The sequence below is a fragment of the Ornithodoros turicata genome, chromosome 6 (assembly GCF_037126465.1).
Source record: "Ornithodoros turicata isolate Travis chromosome 6, ASM3712646v1, whole genome shotgun sequence".
Lineage (NCBI taxonomy): Eukaryota > Metazoa > Arthropoda > Arachnida > Ixodida > Argasidae > Ornithodoros > Ornithodoros turicata.
The window spans coordinates 55,865,297-55,889,229 of record NC_088206.1 but is presented as its reverse complement, the minus strand read 5'-3'; the positions used below and the strand labels follow the sequence as shown (position 1 = coordinate 55,889,229).

At 44.0% G+C, this 23,933-nt stretch overlaps 1 protein-coding gene across 1 annotated transcript in view; it reads right to left on the bottom strand.

The window, feature by feature from the left end:
- LOC135396754 (apoptosis-resistant E3 ubiquitin protein ligase 1-like) overlaps window positions 1–23,933 on the bottom strand; it is a 53,296-nt gene that overhangs the window by 25,011 nt on the left and 4,352 nt on the right. The window contains exons 4-5 of the mRNA XM_064627909.1: window positions 21,925–22,126; window positions 772–965 (exon numbers count right to left, since the gene is read on the bottom strand). Coding sequence (XP_064483979.1) covers window positions 772–965; window positions 21,925–22,126 — 396 coding nt within the window. The remainder of the gene's footprint in view (window positions 1–771; window positions 966–21,924; window positions 22,127–23,933) is intronic.

Sequence of the window (23,933 nt, the reverse complement as noted above, 5' to 3'; positions counted from 1 at the left end):
TTCGGCATCCCTTACTTCATCGCAAGCGCCCATTTTGTGTAGCAACTGCTCTCAAAATTGTTGATAACTTCGATCTTGCTTTGAAGATAAAGAGCATGATGTATGCGCTTCTGCGATGCCGTTGGAAATGGCATTTACTACTGTTAATGTACTAATCCTAATCATGGCCGTACCGGAAGCGGAGAGCTCGAGCTGTGATGCACATAGCGATGACGCTTTGAAATGCTCAGTCAGCTCCGTTCTCTGTTCCGTTTACTCAGTGTTGTAAAAATTTTCGTTTAGTTTAACAGGAACATTTTTGCATTGCATAAGTACGAATCCAAACAACCTTATGGCTGTTGTTCCATTGAAGCAGTAATCCCGTTTAAGAGATTTCCGTTTAGTAAAGAGCTAAAAGTTGTGGCAGGAAAACATCATGTTGTATTTGAGGGTACTTAATACTTGAAGCGCATTTCTCGCTACTTTATACTCTACTTGAAATATTTAGCACTGGCAGGACTTTTTACTGTATTTAAAGTACATATTTTTGCAGGTACTTTACACTTTACTTTAAGTACTTTTCCTGGTACTTTGCCCATCACTGAGCTCTTGGGAACTTAGGTAATGTGGTTCTGGCAATGGGCCGTCTGTATTTTGTGCGTAATGGCCCATAATTGCCCTGTTGTTGGGACTGTATGCCGGTTGCATTAATCCCTTTCGTGAGCCATCAGCTGCTTGTACAAAAGGAATCTCGATAGCCAGAGGGTGAAAGAACAAAGATTATACTCTCACCAGGTCCCCATGGTTCCCAGTCTTCTGCAGTGAGTCGCCACCAGAGGCCCTCGGAAATGGCCCTCAGACCATCATCATCCTCGGGCAGGCCCCTCACTACTGCTTGGGGCCATCCCTCTCCATTACCCTGCTGTTCCCTGGCTTTTGCCACAAGCAACAATTCTTCGAGGCTTCCTGCTGCTTCCAACACCTGCCTGGAAAGACAAAGAAAAGGAAAAATGGGAAAAGGGATTAAATCTCTTCAAAGCTACGTTAATATCATCAGCATTTACTTTTAGTCTCGAAGAAGTGGAGAGCTCACTTCAAGTTGTTGTCAAGATGCTGTTTACATTTAGAGTTGCACCAAGTTACACCAGCTTTCTTGAACAAGTTGCTAAGACTAGAACAATCTGAACCAATCCTAGTGGCCATCTGAACTCAATTCTTCACATTAGTTATGCATGTGTTCATACATAGCTATTGCAATTGTGAGGGATCAATGGTGCTGGGCCATAATGGATGCTCTAATGCACCTCTTCGCTAATCAAATTTTCAGTAAGCCACTCTTGTTGCACGCCAGAACAAGCCCTCTTGTGCAGTACTCAACCCCAAAGATGGCCCCTGGAGCTGGTAGCTACTCAGGAAGAAATGCTGCGGATGGAGTAGGGGGGCCATCATCAAGTACATAGAGAATGCTAAGCGGCACCTCCAAAGTTGTATGTGCCACGCGTGCACGTACGGAAAGATATGCATCGGCCATCTGACATCATGAGAGTGATCATTAGTCTGTCCTGTTTTTTTTCACTGGTGCTAAACTAATATAGTTATCGTGTTCGCCATCGAATTTTTCTCGTTTGAGACAAGTCAAAGTCATATTACTCTTACGGTTAAAGCAAGAGACCAGCTGAATGTACAAAAGATTTTCAAAATTTCACACTATGTTATGTGGCATTCGGGCCTTGGGGCTTCAGCGAGACAGTTCGAAGTTTGGTTAAATAAACCTGTTGTCATGGAAAGCTAGGGTTGCTGTTCCCTTAGCACGTGTGACAGGGGTGTGTGGTACCAGAGCCCAATGGGACACAGAGTGTTTCCCGCAAGGTTCTCAAATTATATCTCATTTGGCAGTAAGCACCTACTTTCCAAAGCAGGTGACTGTAAGGTGCCTAGATGAAACTCACCCGTACTCCACAGTTGGAGCACAGACAACGGAAAGATCCCAGGAGGTCTTGTGAATGGGGTTGTGACACGTTAAAGAGAATGAGGTTTGGTATTCACTGTGCCTATTTTCTACATGCCTGTTACCCTTTGCTGTGAAACCTCACATGCAGGTTCAATGATACAAATAACCACATTTTACATTTATCCGCCATAACTTGGGTGAATATAATAATAATAATTTATTCATACACATGCGCATAAAAGGTAAACTAAGGCAGGAATCATTGCAAGAATATGGTGAAAACGAAATTAGCAAAAAGCTGTACCACCGTGTGCCACCGTGAAGTGCCACAAACCGTTTAAGTGGCTCTCTAATTTAAGTGGCTCTCTCAGTGTTGATTAGAGTGTGTCCTGTTTTCCAACCAAATATTATTTTGATGAAGCATCCTATTAAAGATCAATTTAATGACTCCCTGCAATAGCGATGCAATTACGTGCTCACATCGCTATGGTATAGTGGCTCTAGTGGCACTGCATACACGAGCAGCATGTGCTTCAGCTAGTCCAATGTTGCTCCCACGGCTGGTCGTTCTAAGGTTAGTCGCGAATCGTGACTCAAGTATAAATATTCCTTGTTTGAGCTATAAAATATCACACACGCTTTTGAGAGCCTTGTTCCTATCAACGGATATTGTGCCACTTTATGTGCTGAATTAAGCCTGCACATATTTCCAGTATACAGGGTGTCCCAGAAAACGTGTCACTTAATTATAATAAAAAAACTACGCCACCTAGAATCATGCGGTGAACGACATTTGTTCTTATTAGGTTTTTGCCACCTGCTGATGCGAATGTCATGTCACATAAGTTTAATTATGTAAATTTTTGCGAACTGAAGTCGGAAATTTGCCAGGTAAAGGTCACTTTTTTACCCCACCAATATGAAGAGCGTGCCGAATTCACTCAAATTCACTCAAATTCATCATAATTGAGAGTGATGTTCATGAGCTATCCTATCGGAAAAAATAGCCGAACATCATGCTCTACGGAGCTCCCACAAGATTGCGCGCGCCGAATTTTTTCAGCGCAATCGTTGTCAGTACGACGAAAGGAGGTTGGAAACCCAGCCCACCCCGGCATCGCAGCAAGAGATAACACAGGAATGGCTTATCGCGTCTGACTTTCGCTGGGATGATGCTTTCCCTCTCCCAATTTCAGGAACTGTTACTTTTTCTACTATCACACTGTGGGCTGGGTTTGGAACCTCCTTTCGTCGGACTGAGAGCGATTGCGCTCAAAAGGACATCGCGCGTTATGGTCCGGTGCTCCGAAAAGCATGATATTCGGCTATTTTTTCCGATGGGATAGCTCGTGAATATCACTGACAATTAGTGTGTAACCAGGTGAAGGAAACAGGTATTTTTCAGTTTTCTTTCGATTGATAAGCCACAATGTCTGAAATCACTCATGGAAAGCGAATGGAATGTAACTAAAGTCACGCACAACCATTCAAGATACGGGACGCGTTTTCATAAATTGTGCATATTTTTAGGCAGCTACTCTCTAATTTCTACCGAAGTGAAGCCCCAAGTGTACCCGAGACAAAAATGAATTCCCTTCCTTCCCTCCAGCACTTTCATTCTCAATCCTATCATCTCTTTTTCACTCTCTCTCACTCTCTCTTTCCTTCGAAGTCACTCCTTAGTGGGAAAACATGTCTTCACAGCACAGAAGCGCGGAAACCATAAATTCGTTCATTCAGTTAGAGAAGACACCGTCGTCTGCTTCCACTAAAACACTTTCATTTGGGCTAGAGCCGCAATCTAGGCGGAGTGTGTTCACAACGACCCTTTATTCGCGCGCAATTTCGTAGAGAGCGGCGCTTTTGATGCAAACGAAATGCGGCTGGACTCGCTGTCGTCTGCTGACAAAAGCGCGCCGCCATTATCATTTGGGAAGGTATGCACGCGGGATGTGCGCCGGAAAAGCACGACTCGTTTTCCCGACCCAAATCATTTCAGTCTGTTTTCTCTTGAAAAGATCGTACGTCGGATGTGGTTGGGAAGATGTTTACTCGAACGCTCTCTCGAACCACAAGGATTTTGATGCCGAGGTTGGTTTCGCCGCAACGGTAGCTTAAAATGCGAGTTGAAACTTGTCCTACCTATTAGCATTTGATTAAAGGACGTCATGTGAAAACACCCTATAAGTGTGTTTTCACATGACGTCAAACGAACCCGTTTGGCCGCCATGCTGGTGGTCACGTTTTCGGCGCAGCTGCCGACATTATCTAGCATTTGCTCGAACACGGAGCCTTGAATGGTGTTTTGAAATCCGGTCGCGTCCGTACCCTTCTTTTATCCCGAAGACACTTCGTCATTGTCGTTCTCACATTTTCTTTTTATAAAAACTATGGTTGTCGCATTGAAAAATAGCGCAATTTGTCACCTTTCAATGCCGCTAGCACGAAAATTGACCATCAGTGGGAGGAGCTTACGAGCATGCACGTCACAACGTGACGTAGGTGAAACACGTGACGACAGACCATAGCTTTACCCGTGCTTTTTCCCTGTTTCTGGTTAACTGACGCACCCTGCCGATACGCGCCCTTCTTTTCCCCCTTTCTGGAGAACCGGCGCACCCCACCTATTCACTAATCTACGTGGTTGACGCAAACAATGGCGATAAGGGGGGGGTAAAAGATAACACAATCTGGCGATGAACCTCCCCACTTTCCATTTGAAAATAAAGTTGTTGTTTGGTGATACTATATAACGCAATTTTGGCTAAATCCTTTTATTTATTTATTTTGAGACACAGTCGAGCAACCACGTAGTAGTGACACCGTCACGTGACTTATAATGCTGACGGTGCTCGTCCCTGTAAAGCTGTCGCTTTAAAAATCTAGCAACGCATCTTGATCATCGGACGCTAGAATCTTGGACGTTTGAAAACATCATTTAGCTCGCAACAAAACAAGTGCAGCGCAACATTTATTAAAGTCACATATGTACAGTGCACTCACGTCTCGTTCGTGACAGTGCAGTACTCTTATAAATGTACAGTGCTGCGGATATGCCACTATGAGATGAGTGGCACATAAATATAATAGGGATTCGCGTGACACACCACACCCTTCCCGGGTATGCGCCCCGAATGACGTCATTCCATTCCTGTAGAGCGTGCTTTGCCTGCACAACACGCGATGGTAGCGGGCAAGCCCAACGCCACCCGCATGACTGAAATTTCGAGGTATCCGTCAGGCCAAACTTTTGTGTTGTACACACTCAGAAGCTCGCAGATGTGGAATTGATATACTGTTTCCCTTCAACCCTCTAATTTTGAGCCCCCTTTTCTCGTGAATTGGGCACAGGGCACATATTCACGGCCACTAAATATTGCGAAAATCTATATGCTGAAGTTCGTGGCTTGATCACCTCACTTAGTGACACGCCTTAGATCGCCCTTAGTATATTTAATGGAGGCAGTATCGCGTACCGTTGTGCGGTAAAGCAATTCAAATCTTTACCAGCAACCAAGAGCGAAAATACAGTTTGCAATTGTATCGTCGTTTTCGAAGTGTCAATTTGTACTCCAAATTTTCAGCGTGCCCTTCAAATTCGCGAAATTCGCAAAAATTATGAACACACGAACAGTAATGGTTCTACAGTACTCTTCATCAAAGGGGAAAAAAGCAATAAAATATTACTTTGCTGCGCAATAATTATCCGAAGAGCACAGCACGCGTTGGATGCCCTTCATCTAACAATGTAGCCCCACCCAGAGCACTCGGAACACACAGAACCGTGGCAGAGCAATGAGTGAAGCACCAGTAACTTACTGGCCCAGAAAGGTCTCCAATACCCTTTTATGCCACGTACGCAGACACATAAAAAGAATACCATGGTAAATGAAGCACATAAAAATGTGACAATGCCAACTGCCATCCCCTAGGGCGACCCCGTAACGATCTAGATCGACGGTGATCAGCCTGTCCCCTATATTGTTATACGACCTGTATCATGTTGCTTCCTTTCAAAGAAAATGGAGATACTGCGTACGCAGGACCGCTTATTAGGCTCTATTACCGTGCAACTATATTCCATTGTCCCGACTGACTGGCCCCAATTATTTCCTCTATATGCAGCCCCGGAACGTTGTCCTTCCGGATCGTAACGGGGTTGTATTTCATCGTGTTTGCTCTAAATTTGACGGCTTCTGTGAGGGCTATCCCATCGGCTCTAAGCACATCGCTTATAAGTAGAGTGACTAGATCAATTTAAAGGTTCAGCAAATATAGCAAGTTGTGACATCAGTAGGAACAAGATTGCTTATCGCATCGATAGTTTCGAACACTGGTCACAAAGAAAGCTTGTCCAATCAGAGCAGCATAAGCGGATTTTGTTGAGCACACAGGGGACGCAGGAAAGCGAATCACCTAGCGAAGTGGTATTTATAATAGGCTATATATCGACCCCTGGGTATACGGCTACCTTGCGCCTTACCTTGGTCCATCGAACGAGAAGGCGTACCGCGGATTATTTATATTTTGTTCGAGGCTACTAAACTTCGCCCGTATGTTTAGTGCCATGCCATTATGCCATCATTACGTCTTCAGTTTTCTGGAGCTGAGCGAGATTTACGACACGTTCGCCAAACCCACAATGATCACCATGTACGGGGTTTCCAGAGACAAAACTGTTTGGACAAGACTTTTTCTGTTGTGTCCCGAACTGTTGTGTCCAAACATTTTGCATAATAACTCGTGGCTTTGCGTCGCGACACAACTATCATCATAGAACATTTGCAGACGACAACGATGAAGCAGATGACAGTCGTCTCGTCTGCTTGGGGAAATGGTGACGGAATCGGAGCTGATGGGAGCGGAAGTACTGCAGGGTGGTGACCTGGCTTTTTTGTAGCTTCCCTCGTTTTGTGAAACACAGCAATTCGAAGCACGTAATTCCAGTTTTTAGGCCACAAGACTAGTGTGTCACTATTGTGTCAGGTGGTCCTTTACGTCTATGCACTGCGGTCGATACAGGTGACGTAATCGATGTTTATTCCCCCCAATAACGGACACAACATTTCGCTCTTTTTGTTGGCCGGCAGAGCACAATGTGTAGCCCCGTTACCGTGGCAACAACCAATGATACTTTTTTTATCGTTTCGTTCGCGATATATATCGGCACCTTCATCACCGGTTGTCATCAAATTGCATCACCCTATTCACGCAAGCCTTACGAGCAATGCTGTGGTTTTTGGTTTGGACCAAATTAAGGATAGATGGTGCGGATCTTGGGGGTGGGGGTGGGGTGGGGGTGGGTGAACGAAGGACCAAGCAAGACAATGCGACGTGTGTACATTTCTGAACAGCTTAGCGAAAATGATTCATAATATAATTTTATGAATTACGGAACAAAGCAAAACACTTCGATAGGCTGAGGCCGTGTATGCAAATCAAGAACATAACCAAAGATAGACACGCAGGTCCAAGATCAATTCATCAAACCAGGATCAAATGTAAAGACCGACAGTTAACGTGGACGAACAGCGCATGAAAGACAGAGTACGCCTGAAAGACCGACCAAATCCATACTACCAGTCATTTCTAAGCTATATGCTTATTCGTGTTGCCGTCTAAGTATAGCACGCCGACGCATAAGTCGAGACAAAGAAAGAGAAGGAGAAAGAGCCTTACTGCTTTCAGGGGCTTTGCTACATATCGGTCCGAAGAACGTCCATAAATTGCATGGCGACGGCGTCTTTCTCCATACGCATACATTTTGAGGATAACACCGCGATTACCAGGAATATCGGCGACACTGACATGCTATCTCCATAACAAACGCAGTCAACCGCGTGTTCTGGCGCTCAATCTGATTTCAACATCGGAAGAGGCTCTCTTGTGTATTCCTCTTCATCGTCGTTTGATATTAGTCACAGGTCGGTTTATCTTGTTTTTCTGTCATTTTTATATCTTAACACTTTTATCGCAAAACGGAAAAAAAAAAAATCCTCCTCAAGTACAGCGTGCAACGACTTAGCAACAGGAATGGTGTGATCAAGACTGGTCGATGATCCACACCATGCTTGACACTCCGTTTTGTCATCGTTTTACGCTCTTATCAAACATATCATATGCAAGAGCGCTTTACCCGTACTTGCAATGCTAATGATGATAATGATTAGGGTTTTACTGGCGCAAAGGCAACTTAGGTCATAGAGAGGCAATGCTAATGAATACATGCAGCTGCTGTGCGATTGAGAGCTAACTATCTCAGCATGTATAAATATATGAGATGAAATCGCTAATCATTTTTGATATGAGCTATCAACGCGATCGAAGTCTGTTCTATCGTCGGATCCTAAGTAGGATCTTTCTTTCTGTTACTTTCATATGTTGACATAGAACACTCTTCAGTATAGACTAGTCTGACTGAACGACCGCGACTTCGCTTAGTATCGTGAAAAATCGTTTCGCTGCGGCGCGCGGGACTTGAGTCAGGGCGCTTCGGTTTTGAAATCACCACTGAGCCACGAAGCATTTTCTAAAATTCCATGTTTGCACCGCGAAGCGGTTGCAGCTATGAGCCATGAATCAGTCGCTGTGTCTATTTTCTGCGGCTGCACTATTTTCTGCGGCGGACGTAGAGCCGTCGGCTGTCCACCAATCAGGGACGGTGGATTTAAAAAAAAAAATATTTCGAAGCGTTTATTCTTCGAAGTTTATTTTTCGGAGTTTATTTCGACAGCGAGGATTTTCTAATTATTTATATTGAAAAGTTTATTTTGGAAGTTTGAAAGTTGAAAGTTTGAAGTTTTTGAAAGATTTATTTCAGCATCATCCTGTCGCAATGATACGCACGCGAGCTTGCTCAGTCTTCGTCCAAGGCCACATATCGTTAATGCATTAGCATCGGCTTCGCAGAGGAGCAAAGTGAATGAGCAAAGTGAACGAGTGAAGGAGTGAAGGAGTAAAGGGGTGGTGGACTTTAAAATATTGATTTCGAAACGTTTATCCCTCAAAGTTTATTTTTCGGAGTTTATTTCGACAGCGTGGATTTTCTCATGATTTATACCAAAGAGTTTATTTTGAAAGTTTGAAGTTTTTGAAAGATTTATTTCGGCGTCATCCCGTCGCTGTGATACACGCGAGCTTGCTCAGTCTTCGTCCAAGGCCACATATCGTTAATGCATTAGCATCGGCTTCGCAGAGGAGCAAAGTGAATGAGCAAAGTGAACGAGTGAAGGAGTGAAGGAGTAAAGGGGTGGTGGACTTTAAAATATTGATTTCGAAACGTTTATTCCTCAAAGTTTATTTTTCGGAGTTTATTTCGACAGCGTGGATTTTCTCATGATTTATACCAAAGAGTTTATTTTGAAAGTTTGAAGTTTTTGAAAGATTTATTTCGGCGTCATCCCGTCGCTGTGATACACGCGAGCTTGCTCAGTCTTCGTCCAAGGCCACATATCGTTAATGCATTAGCATCGGCTTCGCAGAGGAGCAAAGTGAATGAGCAAAGTGAACGAGTGAAGGAGTGAAGGAGTAAAGGGGTGGTGGACTTTAAAATATTTATTTCGAAACGTTTATCCCTCAAAGTTTATTTTTCGGAGTTTATTTCGACAGCGTGGATTTTCTCATGATTTATACCAAAGAGTTTATTTTGAAAGTTTGAAGTTTTTGAAAGATTTATTTCGGCGTCATCCCGTCGCTGTGATACACGCGAGCTTGCTCAGTCTTCGTCCAAGGCCACATATCGTTAATGCATTAGCATCGGCTTCGCAGAGGAGCAAAGTGAATGAGCAAAGTGAACGAGTGAAGGAGTGAAGGAGTAAAGGGGTGGTGGACTTTAAAATATTTATTTCGAAACGTTTATTCCTCAAAGTTTATTTTTCGGAGTTTATTTCGACAGCGTGGATTTTCTCATGATTTATACCAAAGAGTTTATTTTGAAAGTTTGAAGTTTTTGAAAGATTTATTTCGGCGTCATCCCGTCGCTGTGATACACGCGAGCTTGCTCAGTCTTCGTCCAAGGCCACATATCGTTAATGCATTAGCATCGGCTTCGCAGAGGAGCAAAGTGAATGAGCAAAGTGAACGAGTGAAGGAGTGAAGGAGTAAAGGGGTGGTGGACTTTAAAATATTTATTTCGAAACGTTTATTCCTCAAAGTTTATTTTTCGGAGTTTATTTCGACAGCGTGGATTTTCTCATGATTTATACCAAAGAGTTTATTTTGAAAGTTTGAAGTTTTTGAAAGATTTATTTCGGCGTCATCCCGTCGCTGTGATACACGCGAGCTTGCTCAGTCTTCGTCCAAGGCCACATATCGTTAATGCATTAGCATCGGCTTCGCAGAGGAGCAAAGTGAATGAGCAAAGTGAACGAGTGAAGGAGTGAAGGAGTAAAGGGGTGGTGGACTTTAAAATATTTATTTCGAAACGTTTATCCCTCAAAGTTTATTTTTCGGAGTTTATTTCGACAGCGTGGATTTTCTCATGATTTATACCAAAGAGTTTATTTTGAAAGTTTGAAGTTTTTGAAAGATTTATTTCGGCGTCATCCCGTCGCTGTGATACACGCGAGCTTGCTCAGTCTTCGTCCAAGGCCACATATCGTTAATGCATTAGCATCGGCTTCGCAGAGGAGCAAAGTGAATGAGCAAAGTGAACGAGTGAAGGAGTGAAGGAGTAAAGGGGTGGTGGACTTTAAAATATTTATTTCGAAACGTTTATTCCTCAAAGTTTATTTTTCGGAGTTTATTTCGACAGCGTGGATTTTCTCATGATTTATACCAAAGAGTTTATTTTGAAAGTTTGAAGTTTTTGAAAGATTTATTTCGGCGTCATCCCGTCGCTGTGATACACGCGAGCTTGCTCAGTCTTCGTCCAAGGCCACATATCGTTAATGCATTAGCATCGGCTTCGCAGAGGAGCAAAGTGAATGAGCAAAGTGAACGAGTGAAGGAGTGAAGGAGTAAAGGGGTGGTGGACTTTAAAATATTGATTTCGAAACGTTTATTCCTCAAAGTTTATTTTTCGGAGTTTATTTCGACAGCGTGGATTTTCTCATGATTTATACCAAAGAGTTTATTTTGAAAGTTTGAAGTTTTTGAAAGATTTATTTCGGCGTCATCCCGTCGCTGTGATACACGCGAGCTTGCTCAGTCTTCGTCCAAGGCCACATATCGTTAATGCATTAGCATCGGCTTCGCAGAGGAGCAAAGTGAATGAGCAAAGTGAACGAGTGAAGGAGTGAAGGAGTAAAGGGGTGGTGGACTTTAAAATATTTATTTCGAAACGTTTATCCCTCAAAGTTTATTTTTCGGAGTTTATTTCGACAGCGTGGATTTTCTCATGATTTATACCAAAGAGTTTATTTTGAAAGTTTGAAGTTTTTGAAAGATTTATTTCGGCGTCATCCCGTCGCTGTGATACACGCGAGCTTGCTCAGTCTTCGTCCAAGGCCACATATCGTTAATGCATTAGCATCGGCTTCGCAGAGGAGCAAAGTGAATGAGCAAAGTGAAGGAGTGAAGGAGTAAAGGGGTGGTGGACTTTAAAATATTTATTTCGAAACGTTTATCCCTCAAAGTTTATTTTTCGGAGTTTATTTCGACAGCGTGGATTTTCTCATGATTTATACCAAAGAGTTTATTTTGAAAGTTTGAAGTTTTTGAAAGATTTATTTCGGCGTCATCCCGTCGCTGTGATACACGCGAGCTTGCTCAGTCTTCGTCCAAGGCCACATATCGTTAATGCATTAGCATCGGCTTCGCAGAGGAGCAAAGTGAATGAGCAAAGTGAACGAGTGAAGGAGTGAAGGAGTAAAGGGGTGGTGGACTTTAAAATATTTATTTCGAAACGTTTATTCCTCAAAGTTTATTTTTCGGAGTTTATTTCGACAGCGTGGATTTTCTCATGATTTATACCAAAGAGTTTATTTTGAAAGTTTGAAGTTTTTGAAAGATTTATTTCGGCGTCATCCCGTCGCTGTGATACACGCGAGCTTGCTCAGTCTTCGTCCAAGGCCACATATCGTTAATGCATTAGCATCGGCTTCGCAGAGGAGCAAAGTGAATGAGCAAAGTGAACGAGTGAAGGAGTAAAGGGGTGGTGGACTTTAAAATATTTATTTCGAAACGTTTATTCCTCAAAGTTTATTTTTCGGAGTTTATTTCGACAGCGTGGATTTTCTCATGATTTATACCAAAGAGTTTATTTTGAAAGTTTGAAGTTTTTGAAAGATTTATTTCGGCGTCATCCCGTCGCTGTGATACACGCGAGCTTGCTCAGTCTTCGTCCAAGGCCACATATCGTTAATGCATTAGCATCGGCTTCGCAGAGGAGCAAAGTGAATGAGCAAAGTGAACGAGTGAAGGAGTGAAGGAGTAAAGGGGTGGTGGACTTTAAAATATTTATTTCGAAACGTTTATTCCTCAAAGTTTATTTTTCGGAGTTTATTTCGACAGCGTGGATTTTCTCATGATTTATACCAAAGAGTTTATTTTGAAAGTTTGAAGTTTTTGAAAGATTTATTTCGGCGTCATCCCGTCGCTGTGATACACGCGAGCTTGCTCAGTCTTCGTCCAAGGCCACATATCGTTAATGCATTAGCGTCGGCTTCGCAGAGGAGCAAAGTGAACGGACAAAAGCATAAGTCGAAGCACAAGGGTTACTGAACCAGGCACAAGTGCTCCACATCCATAAAAGCTGTGTCCAGGCAAGTGAGTACCGACTAGAGCTGCAGCGCTACTCTATACCTATAGTTACAGCTGCAGTAGTCACGTTAAAGTAGCTAAGCTACTTATACAGTTGCTTTTTATGAAACGAAATTCGAGTAAACGCAAGTCTAAAAAATTATTTTATCTTATTTATATGTTTACTATATAATTTATTATTTTATCTATATATTTTATTTTAGCCATAATGCAGTCCAACGGCAATTATATCGCATGCTCGTTGTCTTTAGGCGACACTTCTTTTTCGAAGTCATCACCAGTAAGCAGCCGTCCTCGGTGGCTCAGTCGGTGGAGAGTCGAACCGAAAATGTTATCGGTTCGGTTCGGGTTCGACCATAAGGTTTCAGTTCAGCTCCCGAAGGCAATTATAGCGGTCCAAACCGGTTAATTCTAAACGGTTCGGTTCGCGAACAGGTTCAATAATACGAACTTGCCTCCACCAGAATGTCGCTGTATAGGCGAAATTATAGCCGCGGTACATGTATTGCGTCGCAATATTTTTGTTGTTATATTTAACTTCCTTTGGCGGACTGGGGCAGGAAATCGCAACGCTCATGGCGGATTTTGCGGATGGTTGAAAACGGAGGACGAGGACGTGCACAATTAAACCAAATGTTCTCTCGAGACGTTGAGGACAGGGGTGGTACCATTATTTGACACTTTGCTTATACATTTGAATTTTAAGTGAAAAGCGTACGCCCTGCTTTCGTAGCAAATCGCAAACATCACTTTGATCCTTTCAACTTGCGCACCCCTATATAACGTGCAACATTTACCTACGTAATGATTGGTCCTGAGCGTACTAAACGGTGATGCTCTGCTTCCAACCAACGGCAAAGATGACCACCATCGGCTCAAAATCAGCCATCACCTGTGAGTTAAGACAGCGAAAAAGAGAGCTCTAAGAAGAAGAAGAAGAAGAAGAAGAAGAAGAAGAAGAAGCAGGAAAAAAAAAAAAGACTGGGGAGTAATTGCACATTTTAGTTCCCCAGACCGTATTTACTCCCCATTTTCGTCCCCTGGCGTTGACATTTGCTCCCCAGGACATCAAATAGTTAAACTTCGCAAATGGTCCTCTCAATGCAACTATCTACGTAAATATGTGTTTTTGTGAATTTGATGGTACAAGGTTATATAATTACCCTCTTTTCTTTTTTTTTTTTGCCCACAGAGTAAGCAATAGCGGTTCTTAGTTGGCAAATTTGTTCTACGTGTGTCACGAGATTTTATCTTACTCGACATATCACGGTTCGATTCAAAGTATTTTCATTCATGCACATGGATCATGTACATAAAGACTATGAGGACAAAACGCGAAATGCAGTTGCCACTCTGTGACATCCATTCAGCCCCCATATAGTCCAGAAAGGGACTAATGATTGTAACGATTCCTTTAGTCCCTAAAAAGTGTAAATTTGATTACACAAAGTGAATCTAGTCCTTTGTGCATCCTCCTTTGCAACGCCTCCTACAACTCCGTTTTTTTTTTTTTTCTTCTTAAGGTGGCATATGAAACTTGTTGGCATGCATCAGTCACACTCTACTAGCATAATTTAACCTTCTCCCACAGTCGGTAATTTGGGGATATGTTTGAACCGTTATTTGAACGTATTACCGAAACTTTTTTAACGGTTCAGTTCCGATACAGCTCCAAGATGGCGCCAATACTTTCAGTTCGGTTCAGTTCCGGTTCGGCTAAAAATATCGGTTAATAACGGTTTTCGGTTTAGGTTCGGATTCGGTTCGACTCTCTGGTCTCCGCCAACTGATCCCAAGATCGCGCGCGGGTTCAAACCCAGCCGGGGACGGTGGCAACTCGGTGGATGGGTACCAGTTGCCCAGACACGTCTTGTACAAGATCCCCCAGGTGGGCAAAATGAATCCACAGACTCGACCACTGTGGCATCGCTCAGGATCGCAGTTGTCTCGCGACGTAAAGCACCGAATTATTAATTATTAATCATCAGTAAGCTTCCATCGCTTCAACCGTTCCCACAGCAAACAGTCGAGGAGATCTGCATAGAATGCCCGCATAACTTTCACAACGAAACACTCGTTCAGAGCATGAACACATATGGCAAAAATATTGCACTACCCGAGTAACTTAAAGGGGCAGTAAAATGCAAAAAAGAGTTCACTTCAAATTACGTTACACGCTACGTTAATTTCGTACTTGTTATCTTAATTCGAAACTCTGATTCAATTACGGAGCTACAATCGAAATTATACCGGACTCCTTCTTGCTTCGGCGCTAAGCAGTGAACATCGTTTCTGCTCGTGCATCGGTGTTTTTAGTCCATACTGCGCGTGCCACGCCATGAAGTAGTCCCGGTGAAAAACAGTGCGCGTTGCGAAGCGGACTGGCGTCGCTGTCCGAAGGACGTGAAGATGAATGTTGTCAGTGGAACATTCGCGAGAACTGCTGTGGGCTACAATTCAGTGAATCGATATTGAAAAATGCGGCAGTGCGCATCACGCCGCGCATATACGGAACACTACGATCGGACCCGTTCCAAATCCACATGCCCACGATAGGTATTCGCGCGCTTCTCCTGCTGTCTCATTGGATGCCGCCAATCTTTGCCTCCTGGGGATACCATTCGTTGCCGCCAAAGACGGCTCTGTTTTCATTGCGTTTTCTTCTAAATGGTAGCGCTGTGTGAACTAATTTTGCTTGCATTATACTAATTGAAACACGGACTTTCATTTGAGAGCAAGCATTTTAGTGTCCCTTTAATTGCAGTTATACTTCCACCAAAAGTGGAAGCTACCTCCCCAGAAACCATGGGAAAAGTATAAGAGTCATTCAAAAAGTAAACAGTTACAGTTTCAAGTTACCCGTATGCCTGCAACACACGTGACACACACGTGACTCACTCCTACATTGCCTCTATCTGAACACGCGTTATCAAATTTAATTCCCAGGCAGACTTAAGAACACATTCTACGCGTACCGACTTTGAAGTGATGCAAAAAGCGAGAGTGAAGTCACCACCCCGGGCCGGTTTTTTTTTTCTTTTTTTCTTTCTCTCACTTATAGCATTACTCTTGATCTGACATTACAGCTCGTACTGCAAGTCGGACAAATGTATGGGTAGAGAGGTAGATACAAAAGTAAGGGGTACGTCGGCTGCAACTGATTATGCGGCAGCCAGCGTCACGTTATTTTTCTTCCTCCTCCGTCTCTTTACGACTTTCACGACGTTTGTGTGTTTATCGGATCGAAGGTGCGGTAGGAAGCGTTCCTTCTCGCGTTGCCATGGATACCGGGGGTGAGAGGTATAAGCATCCGTCACTCTTACTTGTGAGACGACGTTGACCGAGTGCATAATGTTCTGCGCTTTCTTCTTTTTCTTCACATGCGTAAACAAGCCTCAATCAACAACATTGTGATCTATCTTGCTTTCGAGCATCCGTTTACGCCTTTTATGAACACCATATTTGTTGCATGTCATGCCTATGCACGAAGTTCCTGAAGTCTTTTGTCGCCCTCGACTCTGCATTCTCATACCGAGCTTTATTATATCCGAAGGTGATCACAACAGCGAGATTTAGTAGATCGAAAGCGGTCTACGAAAACGATACGATCGAGGAAGCTGTCGAATCGAAGATCAGCAAAATTATATGACCCACTTCAGAGTAGTGTGATTGCTTTGTCATCGGTTATTATTTTATTGGTTTATCCTTATTGGGTTTTCAGAGCTAGCTGTTAATCGTGAACACCTTACAACACTATCAAACTGCCTAATAATTGCCCCGAAAACATGACAACCCAATCGATGACATAATGTTGATTATCGTTCTTTCGATTCTGTGTTAGCGCCGCGGAGCAACTGTGGTTATGAGCGGCGTACAGATGTGGACAGATGGAGAGAGGACAGCAGGAAGGAGTGGGGGTTAGTATGCGTCCTGGGCCGACTTCGGGGGGAACGTTCTGTGCCGATATTCGTCTGGAAAGATTGCAGAATTGCAGAAAAACCAGGACAAACCACAGACAGCACAGCTGGTGGCAGGATTCGAACCCACCACCTCCCAGTCTTCAGCGCGACCTTGGCTATCACCAACGAGCGAACGCTTTGACCCGTTCGGCCATGCCGCTGGCTTGATCTTATCTTCGACCTGACACTTCCTATATCGTACCGTCTCCGCAGAGTACCTCAGAACCGCAAAAATTCTGTCATATCCAAGTCACATATCTTATTCTGTTTACTTATCTTATGTCTTAGTGTTTGTTTACATGTTTCAAAAACGTGCTCCAGTAAAAAGAGGAAAAAGAAAATACACGAAAGACTAAAATGTTCGTCTTTCAGATCAGTTCCAAAACCAGTCACTTGATGCTTCGTTAGACGACGTTGGATAAACTCGGCAATAACCGATAGAAGGCGACTACAGCACGGGGGACCGTCCAGCCCAGGCTTCCTTTCGTTGGCGCCTCAGTCCGCAAAACTATTTGGTATGACCAAGAATTCGGCGAATGTAGCGAACGAAACAGGCCGGCCGTGGACATGTTGACTGGAGATTGCGTGATTGGAACTGTTTTCGGTCCTTGGAGGCCTGGAAAGCGCTGGACTCATGGGTATAGGGCAGGACGGAAGGGTACTGTCACATAGCGGTGTCCGCCCATTTCATCGAACGCCGTTTCATCGACGCCTGACCAACGTTAGGTCAGGAGAGCATTTATTCAGTGATGTGATTGATCCAATCGATTTTGGAGCACCTCCTGGAGCAGGAAAAAATCCGTTTTGGAGTAACAAAACAGTGCTTTGGAGCGGATATCCTACATATATATGCGATATATATATATATGCGATATATATATATATGCGGATATATGGATATGCGTAGTCATACACACTTGATTTTTAATATACCTTCGAAAAAGTGACGTAGATGTGGTCACCGAAGCCGAAGGCCAACTCCTCGTAACGACTCTCATGTGCTGCAATCAGCTGAAGTAGCTTACGCGTAGAGACAAAATTTAGACCAGCATTTTCAAGAGTGACAGTGATCGTACCAGGCTTCCATCCCATTGTGCTAATCCTTCCGGTGGGGAAGGTCTTATCTCTATCGCTTTACTATTGCAAGGCCGCAACAAGCAGCCGACGAACTCATGAGCAGTTTCAAAGCATGTCAAGAAGGGGCTTCCTAACTGCAGGATACCAGCTTAGCGCATGCAAAACAGATGCGGAACTGTACGAGTCGGAGACGCAGATACTGCCCCGCGATGACTTGCGCTGCCCGCTGACTAGACACGCGCTAAACGACCAGAGGGGCTCAGCTGGAGGCTTGCCTTCGCTTCTAAAGGCGCAAGCGGATGTTTGGCGCAGGCTTGGCGCAGATTCCTGATATCTGTCGAAAATGTAGGATGTAGCAGGGTTGGCCCCATGGCGCGCAGTAAGCAGTTTGGCGCAGCAATCACATCATTGCGGTTTTCGCACGTTGGAGAGACTGACCAAGGTTATGTCAGGAGAGCCTTTTACGTATTTCACACGTTGCCGCAAGAAAAAAAAAAAAAAAGGAGAGAGAGAGAGAAAATGAAACGGCGGCCACCGATTCGATGAAACGGCGTTCGACGAAATGTCACGGAAACTTACATCGCATTTGTAAGTTTCTTCCAAATCTATAGACTACACCAGACAAGGTATTTCATCCGGGGGTACGTGACTGCTCGGTTGTAGGTAGAATCAATGGGTAGCTTGTAGAATCAATGTACACCTGCTACACTCACTCTACCCCTTTCCTGTTTCCTCTTTTTGTTTGTTTGTTTGTTTGTTATTCTCTTTTTTCTGGCTCTATTTTTTCACCCACAAACGCGTTTTCGAGTAGCCAGTTCTGACTGGGTCGGGACTAACCTCGCCATATTTTTTCTTTCTTTTTCCAATCCAATCCAATCCAATGTACAGAGGACGTTCAGCACCAGAGAATTAAGCGTGCCTGTCTCATGCAGGATGTAAGGCTCCCATCTTGCAGTGTCCAGTTTCTGCCATTTGTAAATTTGTCTTCTCATATGCTATTATGTGCAGCACACTTTGTGACTTTATTTTCAAAATGTACCAGTCCCTCCATTGTAATTCATTAATTCATCCAATGTATGTTATTTAACATTCTGCAGCAAGTGGAATGTGCAATACATTGGGGAAACCTCTAAAACCATGACAGAGAGATTGTATGGCCATAAATTCGGTATTCGTGATATATGAAGCGTGGTCCCCGAAGCGAAAGCTTGTATTTATAAAACTTTGGAAACGTCAGGTTTTTTTTTTCTACATATCATTTCGAACTTTACTCCCTCTGTTCCTGACATCAGCCTCTTGCAGAAGAAAAGAGAGACACACATAGTATTACTCTTCAGCTGCTGAATACGCGAAGGAAGTTACTGCTCGGTCTCCAACTTCCGGCTGGGAGGCTCCCGGAAAGATCACGCGTCGCATGGCAAATCGCTTTCATTGCTCAAGAGCCATGTTTTAGCCCCATCGGGCAGGGGGGCATTTAGCCCTCCAACGAAGCATGGAATGCTTCGTTAAGTTAATTTGCACTGTTTCGCCCGTTCTATCGGCGGACGCTGTTGTCCCATCAGAGCGGGAATAACCGGTTGCCAGCGGCAACTGGACGAGCATTAGCTGCAGCAGGTGGAATTCTGCGGGGCTGATCTTCCACATGTTTTTAATGGAGCATGCATTCGACAAATAATGAGTGGAAGTCAAAGTATCTGTCCGTCCGGTGCGGTCTCCTGTAAAGCGTGCTTTCACTGCAGTAGCAAAGTGTACGCAGGAGAAGCAACCAACCGATCGTAATGTTTGTCGCTCCCCGGCTCAGCAAACGTAACGTTGCCACGCTGTTGTAATGGAGTGTGATGACAGTGAAGCCGACTTGCGAAGATCCGCATCTCGGGGAGACTGTAATGCATTCCGATTCAAGATGAAGGAGGGCGAGGCATAGCGAGCTTGACGGCAGCGTTTAAATGGAGAACTAATTTAATTTAATTTCATTTCATTTAAATGAAGGACCGAGGTCTGTGTACAGTAAACCACTCAAGCCGAATCCCCCCCCCCGCGGAGACGCAGTGGTTCGAAAACTAACATCATGCATAGTCATCCTGAAAACATATTAATTTGGCTCTAGTGCGACGGTAGTGTTGAGTTATGAGATGGTGACTTTGAGCGACGCAGGTCGCGTTGATGTTTTCTCGTGGGTTTGATGTGGATGTCCGACAACGGGTTATTAATATGGAAGATGTGATGTTGACGGGTTAGGTCTTTTATGGGATGTGATAGTGAGTGCATGTTCTATGAATGCGTAGAAAATATCTTTCTTTCTTTTTTCGTCTTCTTTTCGGGAACTGTTTCTGAAGGCGACGACGGAATTCACGCGTGCCTTATCGTTGTCGACTGAATTTCAGTAACTGTTATAGGTACTTACAATGGTTCCCACTATCTTCCCCTGCGGCACAACGCAGCTTACCATATCTAGTGAGGTCACGCAAATCCAGCTACAAAACTTTTTTCTTCTTTTTGTCGTCCTCGACCATGAAGCGCACGATTACTGGCTAGAAACCTGTTTAAAATAGGCTTTTCGATTTTCTCATTTCATTGCACTCTCTTTCGTTATTGCCTCTACACACATTGATCAACCAGCGAACGCGGCTTTTTCTTTCGCTGCGTGCTGATGTTGCAGACGACACGGCCATCGTCTGCTTCGATTTCTTCGATCTTCTGTCTCAGATGTCACACCCATCGCCACAATGAAACTAGTTTCGTTGTGGCGATATTGTACACTGCTCGCCAATTGACACAGGCAGCGCTCTGTTTCTTTTTAATTTTTCTTGGCAGCCACTGGTGTCTGCTTTTTGATTCTGATCTTCCCTTTCGCGAATCGACCAGCCATCACAGAGTGCAAATTAAGTTTGCATTGACCGTCGTCTTTCGTATATGCGTGTGTTTGGACAACTAGGGCTTCACGAATTCATCATGCGAGTTTCCTAGTCAACGAAGCATCAACAAATCACAAAATCACTCGTCAGGCATAGACCAGACATTGCTCACAGCCAAGTTTCAGATAATCGCCGAAGGAACTTCGTCGCTTGATACTCAGAAAAGAAAAAAAAAAAAAGGAAGAAGAAATGCATAAAAAAAAGAAAAAAGAGGAAATAAAAAAGAAATAAAAAAGCAGCAAGAAAAGGAAAAATAAAAATAAAAAGTGGGCGAGCTAACCTCAACGATTGGAAACAAATATATTGCCGTTATTATACCGTTATATTAAACAGGAAAGGAAAAGAAATGCGTACTGCAAAAGCTCTTCCCTCCTCATGCATTACTGATACCGGAACATTAAAAGAGCATTGGACGCCCAAAATGACTCCATGGCACGGGTGGTCACATAACAATGCATTTAATTAGCGCTAACAGCTTCGTGCAGGAAGTTTTCATTGTCATTCATTTCTGCGGAGACGGGTAAGGCAATGAACAGGCAAACTTGAGCGGTTGCCCCTGACAACGGACTTTGACCGCCGCTGCTGCTGTTCGCATCCACGCGGTTTCCGAATAGTGTCCGTGCTCCTCAAACCATGCTGGCTGAATTTTAGTTTATCGCAACCAAGCCACACACACGGCTGACACTTTCGACTAATTTCTCTCGAATTCGTGAAAAAGGGATTTCGTTGTACTTAGTTTAAAAACAGTATGCGAAGAGTTGCTGTCAACAACTTCGCCGTATTCCCTACACCACACTTTTAAATGTTTTTCTCTTTGGGCCAAACACTATATGAGCCCATCGTTTCCGACGAGAAAATGCATGGGATTATTTTTATTCTGACTGAATCGAAGAGGCAGACACAAAATAGACATCATCCCCAAGTGTACACGATCATGAGGTAAGGCATCACCCCAAATGTTCCATTCGATAATGGTGCGCACGTAACTTCAAATATGCAAACTTCAATGAGCGCTACAACGCAATTGGCTGTTGCGACTAGCAGCTGGTACCGCTGGTACCAATAATATGCATACAGCTGCTACCAATCAATGCGCTACACTTGAAGCAGACGACCCGATTTCGGCGCGGCGATCTGTCCTTTGTGGAGAAGTCCTGCACATAAACACTGACTACGTTTTCTGCAACCAAGTGGAGAACTGAAGTAACAATTTGGAGTAACAGTATCGTCTAATGTCGAATTTGTGCTACTTAAACCGTATTTCGGCGACAACTACGCGCATCTAACAAAAACATGCTGTGCGAAAACGTAAACGAGATGAAAAAAATGCAATGCGACTTACTCTGCGTGCGCAGACGTGATGCTTGATGTCTCGTGCAGCCAACGGCGGAGCAGCAGCCGCGAACGGAGGCGGCGTACGGCGTCCCGAAGGGCAGCCTGGGCTTCGGTTGGGACCCCGGGCCAGGGGTCGCCCTCGGCGCTGGACGGGAGAGTGGCAGCGACGGGCGACGCCAGCGCCGCGCATCGCGCCAACGTCGAACACCCTGCGACGAACAACAGACGACAGAGTCGAAGTTCACTCCAGGAAGTAGACATATTCCGACAAGTACAAAAGCGCAACATGAGATGAAAGCATGCAGACGACACTGAAGGGGGACTCGCGTTTATGTGCAAGGATGAAACTCCAGATGGGCGAATAACGCCCAAAAATTGAACGGACGAGTTTCCTGTTGACGCCCAAGTGCAGGTGGTATGCTGTGAAATTCTGCAAACACCAGACTAGCTGCCTCCACACACCCGGTACCTTACAGTGTTAATGAAATATGAGAAGCTGAAATCTGATACTGAACTCTCTCATAGTGTTGCAAAAAGTTTCTCCTTGAGGCATCTTTTGTTACACAGCGAAGAACGTGTGCTGTGCAGCTCCATACCTTGCATTGCGGCAAGGTCTCGAGTGCCACGTAGGGGGTTATGTGTTGATTGTGTGTTCCATCTACATGAACAGTCCAAACAGACTAATACAAATGTGTATGCTGCTAAATGAGTGTTCTTTTTCACTCTTTCTTATTCTCTCTCTCTCTATTTCCGTCGCTCAATCTCCTGCTCCGCCTGTCCCTTTCGGTCTCTGCCAATCAGCTAGTACTTTTCAGGGTGAGAGGTAGCTACCTTAGTACCAGGATTTTCCTAGGACCCTACTGTTTTACACCACGATTTTACAAAAAATACATTTGATGTGAATACACATGGAAGTAGCCACATGATAGGGGTCCCCCTACACCCCCCCCCCCCCCCCTACGGAGTTCCAACAGCCTTCTTAGATGAGAATCCCTGGCAGATCCTCGTCAGATAAATGCATGCACACAATTTAATAACCATGCTGTTGTACCCTACAATTTTATATTACACACGAAGATAACATTTATTGCTGTAATGCTCTATTCATGGTCCTGCGCAATGTCACCTGCACGTACGACTCATTGTGAAGTATCAACGGGGAATACAGCAAAAGGTAACAAACAAGGAAAGTAAGTAACAAAGTAAACAGAAGTCTTTGCAAACATAACACAATATGTACTTTATGAAGAACTGTTTGCTCTCCACACGCCCTTTGTGTTCATTCAACATCAGCCACTTTCAAAGAAATGTAAACAAATATCTAACATTTCAGCATATTTTTGGATATCCACCTGTGATAAGGAACATTGAGTGGACAGGTAGAGGACGAATGTACTCATATGCAGTGCAAAGTCAGTGTCTTGTGCATATGTGTTATTTAGTTCTTTTGCTGTTTCCTTCTGTATAACAAAGTTTGTTGCTTTCTCCTGCAACCCCACATATTTTGCTACTTCAGTTTAGTTTCCTTATCAGACTGGCCTTTAGTTGCCTCATCCATCGATGAAGTGAGAAGATGTGTACCAAAGAAAAAGTGAGCAATTAGCTGGTGCAAGTACCATTAGTTCCCACTTATCCTGGCGAACTTAACTGGAAAGCTCTTTCTGTCAAATTACTGGGAACTGATGAGGTACCATTACTTTTTATCCAGTTATGGAAAATTTCCTATCCAGAAACAACTCACACAAACCAGTATTACCGTAAGCTGCTCATCCACGAAAGTGTCACTTGGTCCCGGCCTTTCCTGATGCACTCAGTTTTGCAGAGGATTGTCACTGCTTGTACAATCCTACAGTTCCCTTGCAACTCATTTTTACATCTAGGCACCACGATCAGACCAACTTCATCTGTGTGAATGCACTAAGGCATTGCTATATCATGAATAGCAAGCTGGTGCCACTGGTCTCATTGAAGCACACCATTGTGAATGTCATAGAGTGTGGCACCAGAACAATGGCA